Below are 12,151 nucleotides of genomic sequence, written 5' to 3'. Positions count from 1 at the left end.
ACTTTATCAGAACTTAGAAAATTCATATAATATCTAAAAAAAATCTTGAATATTTATGAATGCCCAAAAACAAGATTGTGTATATGGAAGTCTTTGTCACTAGCGTTCGTTGCTCTTTGGAGATGATAGAGCCTCATGTCGACATCCCCCGTGGTCGACAATTTAGTGTGAGAGGTACGGAGCTTTTGGGGGAATAGGCCGATGCTAATCCATTTCTGTCTGCGGGAGTGATTTTCGTCGTCATCTTATCTTTTCTTATCTTATCTTTTCCTCTACCTCGATGTTGACGTGTTTGTTTGTGTTTTCCACATCTAGTGGATATTTTGTACTCTTTATTTTCTTTTTAATATTAGTGGTTTATCCACCTTTTCAAAAAATAAAACCAAGAATTTAATGATATTCCAAGTCATTATTTAATGACATGACACGATATTTATTTGAATATATATATATATATATTTTAAAAAAGTTATAATTTAATAAAAAATTTAAATTTGTGTAAATTAAATGTTTCATAGTCATGATTCAGTGCATGCAAGTTAAATATTATATGTTTGTCAATTGTGCTAGTCATGTTGCGGTTAGGCTTTCAATTTATTTAATTGAGAGAAGGACCTCAAAGGACTAAGGACATTCTTTGACATTTCAACTGTAGATATTTGAATTTTATTTTAATATTCCACAAAAAAAAAAAAAAACCATCCATTAAAAATTTTTATTTTTACAAAACTACTGTTGTACTTTCTGTTTTTTTTCACTAAAAAGACTCACAAGCTATATCAATTTACTTATTTTTTAGTTCTTGTATCATTTTATTTTATTTAAAAATTTAATTTTGCCAGCTTACAAAATATATTTTTTTGTTTATCAAGTATATTTTTTTTATTTAACATTATTTGTTTATGTGTATGTACATAAGTTTTTATTTAAAATATAACATTTTTGTTTAATATTTGTTTTTTATGTTTAATATCTTGGTTTTTTGTTTATTATTTTGTGTTTCCGTTTAAAATCACGGAAGGACATTTCTGACAAAAGTACTGAAAAATAAACTATCAGATGGTGTAAAAAGAATTTTTTGGGATATCAAATAGTTCAGGTATTTTTTGATCAAGTGAGAAAGATGGATGATATGAACAATTTCACAAATTTTAAAGTTTAGGAATTTATAGGTTATTAGGAAAATTGTAAAGTTTTTGAGGGCATGTGGAAATTTATAGAAGGATCTAGTGCCCATGTTTTAATTAGTTAATCATATAGTATCATGTTCACTTTGACCCACACATCTAAAACCTACCAACCTTATTTTCCACATTTAACAAACTCACCTAACAATTATTGATGAGTACTGTCCTTTCACTTTAACCTACATAAAATATATAAAAATAAATATTGACACAACTAAAGTTCTTAGAAATTTAATTAAAATTACTCCCGAAGCCAAACTTGGGAAAATAAATTACAATATTTGATGATAATAATTTAATAATAATAATAATAATTTATTTATTTATTTAATTTTAATTAAATTATTTATCATATGATGTTGTTTTAAATGTATTATTACATATATTGATATTGAATTGTTTCAACATGAGCATAAATTTTAACTTTCCGATAATAATGTGTATTATTATTAGTATTATTGTTGTTATTACTATTTTTTTTTTTTTGAAAAACTAACACTAGATCCCTTCAAAAATTTGAATTTCTTAAATAGTCCTTCAAGTACCTCACATCTCTAAATCATCCATATTGTTTCAAATATTATATATTTATACTTAATATTATATAAAAAAAATACAAATTTACCTTCTATGAAGCATAGAGCCATCAGTGACTCGATCTTGATGCAAGCTCATCCTCAGCACCGGTGCAATAATAAAATATTTTTATTTTTATTTTTTAAATACCAAAGCTCATAAAAATTGAATAGAAATAAATTTAAGAATAACAGATCGAAAGGTATTAAAAATGGCAGAGGATTAACCAAGATAATTGAAAAAAAAAATATTGAAGATTAAAAAAATATTTTTTTAAAAATAAATTGATGCTTAGAGAATATATAAAATACTGTCAAGATGTGAACTTTCTTCTTAAGAATGAGTGCTCAAAAGGATGCTTGGACAAAGGCTTCATGATTCCATGATAAATATTTATTCAATTTTCCTTTGTTATTAACTTGTCATTTATTGGTTTATCACGTGATTCTTTTTTTTTTTGAAATAATATCACGTGATTCTTTCTTGTCCTTTTTTCTTACTAAAATGTATATTCATTAAATAAATTATATCAAGAATTGTACTCTGATGCAAAACAAGCGCAAGAAAAATAAATAAGTAAATAAATTAGTAGATAAATAAAAAGACCAAGAACAAAGTAAAAATTATTTTTTTTGTGGGGGTGAGAAGATACCAACGAGGTCAAGTGGTCCAACTTGTCGCTGTAAACAAAATTCCACCTTGTGAATAAAGGCCCTACGTTTTTTTTACATATATGCCCTTGTAAAAATCTTGAATTTTTATTCATAGAAAAATTTACAATTACACCCTCATGTAAATACTCTTTCTTACGTATTTACATATAGAAAAAAAATCATCTAGGTAAGTCCTTAGATTTTAAATCTAAAGACATTTTAAATCTAAACCGTTAGATGATGATCCAATGGTTATTTATTTATATAAACATCATACAACTTTTTTTACTGTTCATGACTACTGCACAACACTATGGAACACAGTTTTTACTGTTCATAATAATAATAGCCGTTGGATTACTATTTGATGGCTACTGTGGATATTCCTAAATTTCAAATCTAGGGGCGTCCTTAAATGATGGGTTCTCTTATATATATATATATATATTAAAAATTTGTTTAACTTTTTTCTACATATAGACATATATACGTAATATTAATCTTACTTAATAGTATTTAAATCCCTCTCATGCTATCATTTGGTTGCTTTTAATTGGTTTTTTTTAGTTGAGTCGGTCCCACACCACACACCATCCCCTCTTTCAATACATATATGAGCAAAAATCAGCTAGGGACGTTCACAGAAACATCCCCAGATTTTTAAAAGGTTAATAGAGAATGAGGATGTAAGAGATAGGAACAGTCTGTTGCATAAATAGTATCCTCAACAGTGCGACCATGGTACCCATTCTAATCGAGTTGTTAGTATTTATAAGTTCAGGAAAACTATTCAGCTAGATGATAGAGACCGTTAAATTACAATCCAACAGCTGATAATCAACTTCAATTCTACGCAAGTTGATTTGATTATTCAACTTATGTTCCAATATTTTTTGTTTTCTAATTTTTTTTAATTTTTTTATTATTATTCATACATATATAAACATAAATATGATTGTCTATTTTAATTTTGTTTTAATTGTTTTATTTTATTTTTCATATATAGATATTCACATGATATTTTGTATTTTAATTTTGAAACAATAAAATAGACAAAATAGATATATTGTATTTTTATTTTTATTTTTTATTGATTTCATATATATATATGTGAATTTTTTTTCATTTTAATGTTCGTATATTATATTATTTATTATTGTTTAATTAAATTTATACAATAATATTAGTGTTTGGTCAGTTTTTTCAGTTATTTTTAAGTGATTTTTCTTTATTTAAAATTATTTTTAATAATTCACATTATTCGATGATACCCGTAGCGTAGTATAAGTTTAAGATTGGTTTCTTTAAAGCATATACATTTTTATATATATTAAGCTTTTTCTATGAAAATTCCTTTTAATAATTTTGATAAATAAATCATAAAAATAGCAACTTTCTATTAATTTCTATAGTTAAGTGACCATTTTTTTTTCTTGACAAAGAAAAGTGAAGGACTGCATAAATGTAAAATGCAACCACAAACTCAATAAAAACTTGTGTTTTTCATCTTAAGCGGAATTTGGGTTCAATCTCAAGTCTTTCTTAAAATGTACGTACCAGTATTAATAAGCCATGTGGGTGTTTGGTTAATTTGGTTATAATTGATCACAACAACAAAACTAAAAAAAAACAGTCAATAGCTCAAAAAGAAAGGAAAAAAAAGAATGTGGTCCAAACTTCAATTTTAATCAAAATGGTTACCTAATTTTAATTTTATTTCACTAGTGGTCACCAAAGGAATCTGGTCTATTTTTGATGATCTGATGTTGAAAATTCTCTGTCATGATGGAATTATCAGTTGGCCAAACAATGAATTTCCAGCATCTACTTTATAAAAAATAAACCAAAAACTATCGAATAACCACATGATAAAATAAAATTAAACTTAAATAATTATTTTGATTCAATAATTTAGTGTACTACACAAAAAAAAAAAAATACCAAGAACTTTGTAAGAGAGTTTCTGCTTGAATGGTGAGTTGGCAGTGGAGGCTGACGTGTCAAAATGTGATTGGTTAAAGGAGCTACAGCACATACGGACCAATGCTCTTATCCTTCTCGTTCCTTCTTCAACGCTTTAAAAATCACTCTTTTCGTCTTCTCTTTTCCTCTTCGTCTCTCTCTCTCTCTCTCTCTCTCTGGGGTTCAACAATGGCGGTGATTGGGGATTGATTATTGGGATTGAAGAGAAGAAGAAGAAGAAGAAGAAGAGTAAGAGAGAGGGATGAGGGTGGCGGTGGTGGGAGCTGGGATCAGTGGTCTGGCGGCGGCGTACGAGTTATCAAAGTCCGGCGCCGACGTGGTTCTATACGATAAGGAACCCTATCTCGGCGGCCATGCTCGCACCGTCAATGTCGATGGGCTTGACATCGATCTAGGGTTTATGGTCTTCAATCGGGTCAGTTCTTTCTCGCTTTCACTTTGATTGATTGATTGATTTCCTCTTCATCGATCGTCTTCAATGAAGTTCTATGATCCCTCCCTCTTCTTCCTCTCCGTTTCTATCTCGCCATTGATCTTTGCTTTTATTTATTTATTTATTTATTTTAAAATATTGATGTTTAAATTTGATCTCATAATAAGCTGGTAAAATATATCTGCTTTGATTTATTTATTTTTATTTATTTATTTATTTATTTTTATGTTTGAATGTATTTAAAAATTGATGTACTATGAATGAGTAGGATTATTTTTTTTTAAAAAAAAAATATATTTTAAAAAAAGTTTACTAAAAATGAAAAAATTCTCTCGAAAGAAGAAAGAGGGAAGTATGATGAAAATAGATATTAATATATATAATATAATATATTTCCTTATTTAATTGATATATATATATATATATATATATACTTCTGAAAAAATCTATAGTAACATAAAAAATAAATAATAAAGATTCTTATGCATATATACCACTTTAGTTATGATTTATTGTATAAAATAATTAAATTATTTTATCTTATATGTATATACACATGATATACATTTATTAAGTATATAAATATATAATCTATGTAATTATATTTTTATTGTTTAATGTCCACAGATATTTGTATTAAGGGTATAAACGATATTCTATTTATTCTCCATCTATTTTTAAAAATAATATGGTATTAATTGATTTTTTTTTATAATTATATATTTTTAAAAATATTAGTATATATATGTATAATTTTAAAATTTACAACAGAGCTAACATTGAGTTAACCTAATGGATAAAGCATTGGTTTAAATCCCACTCAATGCATAGTGCGACTGGGTGAGGATACACTGTCGAATGATTAATTTTCGGCTGTGCATATATCCCGACTGTTGCGCTTGTCGTATTTATAAAAAAAATATATACAATACATATGTAATGTAAAACTTATGAAAATATACATTCATGTATGTCAAGTTTTGGTTTTTGTTTTTTATTGGTGGTGGGTGGTGTGTTGATTTGGAAAGACAACAGCCATTGGCTAACCTCCTAGTTCTGTGGATGCAAACATGGCCACATCACTTGGCTTCTCTTTTTTCCAAGTCATGGTCTTCTATGTTGTGCATCGCGCATGCATGAAGACCATGCAACATATCTTGTGCTTTCCCAAAAAAAAAAAAACATATCTTGTGTAGATATTTTGATTGAAGAAACTATTCTATATATATATATATATAATATTTTAATTAAAAAAATTATTTTATAATAAAATATGATTGACACACACTTCTAACTTTGACCCAAAAAAATTAATATTTTTTATATTATATGCCTTTTGACAGCTAACCATGAGTTATTAATCTCAATAAATTACTGTTTGAATAATGTGGAATTTGTTAGACTTGTTGTCTCAAGCCATTTTGAGATAACCACCCAACTAGTCCGACACAAATCCATATGGTTTTGATATTAAACTATTTAATGACTTTCTATAAAAAAAATTAAAAAATAATTTTCTCCTGACTTCAATGTTTTGGATATATAATGGATGTAAAAAGTACTTTATCAATTTGCCATCTAAGATATATATTGATTGAACTTGTGTAGATATACATGTATGCATGCATACATGTATGTATGTATATATGTATATAGGTGCAAGAATTTTATTTTCCTAGATATAATATATATATATATATGTGTGTGTGTGTGTGAAAGAAAAATTTTTGATTGCAAGAAATTTCTGTTGTTCTCAGTTTGTGGCTCTTAGAGTTTATTTGCAATAAATTTGTAATTTATTTATTTTAATTTTTTTTTTAAGATATATGTAAATTCAGCTTTTTTTTACAAGGTATATATATGTGGTGCCAATCAAATGAATCAATTATAATAATTTTTGTTTTTCCAGATTTTTCTTATAATAATTTTTAAAATTTAAATAAAATAATTTTTTTTTTATAAAAATGGATAAATCACAAATTTATTGAAGTAAAATAAAATTTAAAATTAGCACCCATTGCGTATATGTATATATTTTTTAAATCAGACAATGCATGAGAAAAAAACATTTCTTGGTTGGTGAGTTGTTCATGCATTGCATGCAAAGTTGATATATGCAGGTGACGTACCCAAACATGATGGAGTTTTTTGAGAAACTTGGAGTTGAGATTGAGAGATCAGATATGTCCTTCTCTGTGAGCTTGGATGAAGGCAAGGGTTGTGAATGGGGTAGCCGGAATGGGCTTGCTGGCCTCTTGGCTCAGAAGAGAAATGCTCTCAATCCTTACTTCTTGAAAATGATCAGTGAAATCCTCAAGTTCAAGGAAGACACTCTCAAGTAATTAATTCCATATAATTCTCATCTGCAATATTGTGTTAAGAGTTTGTATTATTAGTTTCGTATCAATATGATATACTGTTTCTATGATACTTTTGTATGTATGTAGTTATCTTCAGAAGCTTGAGAATAACCCTGACATGGACCGTAGTGAGACATTGGAGCACTTCATTAAGTCTCATGGATACTCTCAGTTGTTTCAGAAGGCTTACCTTGTGAGCTTGATATTGTATAATTTCATCTTTGCATCTTGTTGTGGGTTATGATCTTTTCATCATTGGTTTGTAGGTTCCAATATGTGCTTCTATCTGGTCATGCTCTTCAGAAGGAGTCATGAACTTCTCTGCTTTCTCAGTTCTTTCATTTTGTCGAAATCATCACCTTCTTCAGGTCTCTTGTTTGTTCAGCTTGTGTTGCATCCAATTACAAGATTGTGATACTGTTTGTATTTCCTCTGAAACTTGATTCATGCATCAGCTTTTTGGGCGCCCTCAATGGTTGACTGTTAAGTCACGTTCACATTCTTATGTCAAGAAGGTGCAGTTGCTTTTCTCTTATTACTAATTCATATTAGTGTTTCCTGTTCTGATGATTTTATTCTTTGATTTTTCTTGGTGAATGATCTGGCAGGTCAGACAAGAACTGGAGAGTAGATCATGCCAAATAAGAACTGGATTTGAAGTAAAATCCATAACAAGTACAAATGCTGGTAAGAAGTCTCTTTGACAAGTGGTTTAATTTATATATGCTTCTATTTGAATGTAATCAAATACTGCTAGACTGTATAAATTTGATCGCTTTCTTGCAGAATGAAAACTAAAAAAGGTTTATTGTGTCAGAGATATGAACTCAATTAACTAAGCAATCATCGAAAATTGATTTTTGTGCTTTTCAATTATTTAGAAGACAAGATAAGACTCTTTTGCTGAAGTGCATTGTTCATGCAGGTTGTTGTGTGCATGGTCCAGACCATTCGGAAGAAACATATGATGCATGTGTAATCAGTGTACATGCGCCTGAGGCTTTGGAAATTTTAGGAAATCAAGCTACATATGAGGAAACCAGAGTACTTGGTGCTTTTCAGTATTCCTACAGGTACTTATTTTCATTTCCTTTGCATTCTTTTTTCAGTATGCTTGCCGATTAAGAACTTTGATTCGATTTGGAATGTCTCAAGTTGAATACAACTTATAAATTCCAGCCTTTTAACACCAATTATCACTATAAGAAGACATGAACTTACTTATGGTTAAATGAATTCATCTTGTATTTAGGAAGCTAAGGTTTTATGTGTTTACATATGCTAAAACATTAGTGGTACTTTGGTTGCTATAATTTCATTTTATTTTCTCTTTAAACATATCGACAGTGATGTATATGTTCATCGGGATACAAGTTTGATGCCAAAAAATCCATCAGCATGGAGTGCCTGGAATTTTCTTGGAACTTCAAGCAAGGGTGCATGCCTTACATACTGGCTCAATTTACTTCAGGTGTATAGTGCAATCTTTGTTGGAAATTTGTACATATGTTCTGAATGCTTAAATGACTCAATTTTCTTGAATGACATTGCAGAATCTCGGTTCTACTGATTTACCTTTCCTAGTGACACTCAATACTCAGTTTGTCCCAAAACATACTATACTTAAATGGCAAACTAGCCATCCAATACCTTCAGTTGCAGCATCCAAAGCTTCTCTTGAACTTGACAAAATACAGGGAAAAAGAGGAATTTGGTTTTGTGGGGCATACCAAGGTAATATATTGTTGTGTTAACCTCATTCAAACAAAGTTCTTCAAAAAAAGAAAGTTGGTGATTAATTTTATGTTTCTTTTCTTCAGGGTATGGTTTCCATGAGGATGGATTAAAGGTTTGTAATTTTTGTTTCAGAGATATATTGTCATTCCAAAAACACTTTACCAAGAAAAATGAGGCATATGTATTTGATATCTAGTTTGACATATCATGAAATAGAATCTGTGTACTTTGGCATGAGCTGATAAATACTTTATCTTTTTTTTCAGGCTGGCATAGTTGCAGCAAACAGTGTGCTCAGCAAAGACTATATACCTCTAAGAAACCCAAAACACATGGTGCTTTCATGGTCTGAAATTGGAGCTCGAGCTATCATTACTAAATTTCTGGAAAAATATGTAGTTACTGGTTCTCTAACGTGAGTTTGCTAGTTATAAGCCTCAAAATGATTAATTAAACTTGTTTTTGCTAGTGTTCACATTTGAAATTTCACAAAACTTTCTTCTTCCTGCTAATTATAGGTTACTAGAAGAAGGTGGTACAATTTTTGTTTTTGATAGGGAAGATAAGATAAGGCAGATAAAATCAGTTTTAAAAGTGCACAATCCCTTGTTTTACTGGAAGGTTGGTTTCCTACATAACTTGCAGGCCTTATTTTGTTTCTTTATAATGTAACTTTCCACCAAAACTCAATCTTTAAACCTCCTAACAGGTTGCAACAGAAGCTGACTTAGGCCTTGCAGATGCATACATTAATGGCTATTTTTCTTTTGTTGATGAGCAAGAAGGACTTCTAGATTTTTTCACGGTAACCAAGTTCGATGAAATGCAGTTCAGTATTTTACTCTCTTGGGTAACTTGACTGTTGTCCTTTTTCACCTGTAGATTCTAATTGCCAATAGGGATTTGAAGAATTCTTCTGGAAAGACCACTAACAGGTTTCTTCTCTCTGTGTTTTGCATTTAGATCAAACTAAATGAATAATATGCATGTATTCCTTGAATTTATATATGGAATGATATTCTCAATAACATGAACAGAGGGTGGTGGACACCATTACTTCTTACAGCTGGAGTTGCATCTGCTAGATACTTTTTCCGACATATTTCAAGGCAAAACAGTGTTACACAAGCCCGTCGAAATATTTCTCAGCATTATGATCTGGTATGTATCTTGTTTGATAGTTCTCATATATTTTTCCCTTAAGGGGGTAGATTTTAAGGGAAATAAATTTATACAAATTGACATACTCTTTTTCTTTTTCTTTTTTTTCTGTTTGTAGAGTAATGACTTCTTCTATCTGTTTTTAGATGAAACAATGACATATTCGTCAGCAATATTTAAGGTTCATGCACTTCTCTATAGTCCATACTAATAAAACAAGTTCATAATCACAACCTTACTCTGTCCTGATTTGTGTTTTCCTGAATGCAACTTTACAGTCAGAGAATGAAGATTTGAAAGTTGCACAAATACGAAAAATTTCTCTCTTAATTGAGAAGGTGAGTAGTAGAATATTTTGCAGCTATAGCTCTTATTAGTTTCTTTTCTGACTTATTTCTTTAATTTCTCTTCACCATCAAGGCCAGAATAAGTAGCCAGCATGAAATTCTCGAGATCGGTTGTGGTTGGGGAAGTCTAGCCATTGAAGTTGTGAAGCAAACTGGTTGCAAATATACCGGCATAACCTTATCCAAAGAACAACTACATTATGCACAAAGAAGAGTCAAAGATGCTGGTTTAGAGGTTGGTTTTCTTACAAATACATAATCTTCAATGCAATGCTTTATATATGAAATCAAGTTTGTGTATATTTTGCAGGACCGAATAACATTCCGTCTATGCGATTATCGTCAATTACCAATGTCCCACAAATATGACAGGATTATATCTTGGTAACATGATCACTAAACTGAACTTCTTCCTAACATGCATCTATTTTTCCATTAACAATAACTATGTATATATATATACACAAATATTAGTGAGATGATTGAAGCAGTAGGCCATGAATACATGGGAGAGTTCTTCAGTTATTGTGATTCAATTTTAGCTGAGGATGGAGTATTTGTTTTGCAGGTAAAAAATATTATTGAAATCTCAAACTTATGATTAGTTCTCAGAAAATGTGAATGCCTAATTTAGTCATATTACAATGCTGCAGTTCATCTCAATTCCGGATGATCGATACGATGAATATCGGAGAAGTTCTGATTTTATTAAGGAATATATTTTCCCTGGAGGTTGTCTCCCTTCTCTCAGCAGAATCACATCTGTCATGGCCTCTTCATCTAGACTTTGGTAACTATTCAAACATCTTCTATGGATGTCCATATATAAGAAATCTATGAACGTTTAATCATCAGCCATTGGATCGGATCTCGATCCAATGGCCGATATTGATAAACAACAGTAGTATGTATTGAAACACTATATTAACTACTGTTAATCAATATTGGTCGTTGGATCGAGAGATCCAGTGGCTGATAATTGACGTCCATAGATGAATGATCCTCTTTATATATAGTTTAAATATGTTTGTGTGCTTTAGTCTTTGTGAAACTAAGAAGAATTTCATGCATATTTTAGTGTTGAGCACCTGGAAAACATCGGCATACATTACTACCAAACATTAAGATGTTGGAGGGATAATTTCATGGCGAAAAGATGGTATGTTGATAATATAAAAACTAAATATACAAATTGAAACAATATTAAATACAAATGAAATGATGAACAACTTTTTTTTTTTGGTGATTTTTATTTGTTTTTCAGTAAAATTCTTTCACTTGGTTTTGATGAGAAGTTCATAAGGACATGGGAATACTACTTCATTTACTGTGCAGCTGGTTTTAAGACTCGCACTCTTGGAAATTATCAGGTAATTAATTTTTTCAATTAATTTTATTGAAAACTAATTAAGGTCCTGAAAATATACATCCTATAAAATATATAAAAATAAAAATATATGTATATATATATTTATGTGTGTGTGAGAATTAATGTATGAGAAGTAGTTTTTGTGTTCTTTTGCAGATTGTGTTTTCTCGTCCGGGTAACAATAAAGCATTCAGTGATCCATATGAAAGACTTCCAGCTGCATGATTATAATTTACTATCTATTTGTATTATCCTTAAAACCAATTTTGTTTTCTATTCCCATTTGATTGTTGAATTCTTGCTTGTTACTCTGATCATATAGCATCTTTTTAAAGTTATCATAAT

General features: G+C 29.6%; 1 protein-coding gene across 2 annotated transcripts; it reads left to right on the top strand.

The window, feature by feature from the left end:
* The first annotated feature begins 4,512 nt into the window (after positions 1-4,512).
* LOC120265038 lies at positions 4,513-12,123 on the top strand. 2 transcript variants are annotated; one of them, XM_039272983.1, is made up of 24 exons: positions 4,513-4,814; positions 6,953-7,170; positions 7,280-7,385; positions 7,459-7,560; positions 7,648-7,707; positions 7,801-7,879; positions 8,118-8,265; positions 8,540-8,663; positions 8,746-8,926; positions 9,013-9,041; positions 9,196-9,344; positions 9,448-9,550; positions 9,639-9,734; positions 9,812-9,864; positions 9,967-10,090; positions 10,209-10,271; positions 10,369-10,428; positions 10,511-10,672; positions 10,748-10,821; positions 10,912-11,005; positions 11,091-11,227; positions 11,516-11,596; positions 11,702-11,807; positions 11,963-12,123. In XM_039272983.1, the coding sequence occupies exons 1-24, from the start codon at positions 4,641-4,643 to the stop codon at positions 12,029-12,031; spliced, it is 2,592 nt and encodes an 863-aa protein (XP_039128917.1). In that variant the 5' UTR covers positions 4,513-4,640; the 3' UTR covers positions 12,032-12,123. The 2 variants fall into 2 exon arrangements, with proteins under 2 accessions (XP_039128917.1, XP_039128949.1); XM_039273015.1 differs by lacking the exon at positions 10,209-10,271.
* Positions 12,124-12,151: the final 28 nt, after the last annotated feature.

Source organism: Dioscorea cayenensis, chromosome 1 (assembly GCF_009730915.1).
Source record: "Dioscorea cayenensis subsp. rotundata cultivar TDr96_F1 chromosome 1, TDr96_F1_v2_PseudoChromosome.rev07_lg8_w22 25.fasta, whole genome shotgun sequence".
Classification (NCBI taxonomy): domain Eukaryota; kingdom Viridiplantae; phylum Streptophyta; class Magnoliopsida; order Dioscoreales; family Dioscoreaceae; genus Dioscorea; species Dioscorea cayenensis.
Note: the sequence above shows the minus strand (reverse complement) of the source record. Positions and strands in the feature narration are given on the sequence as shown.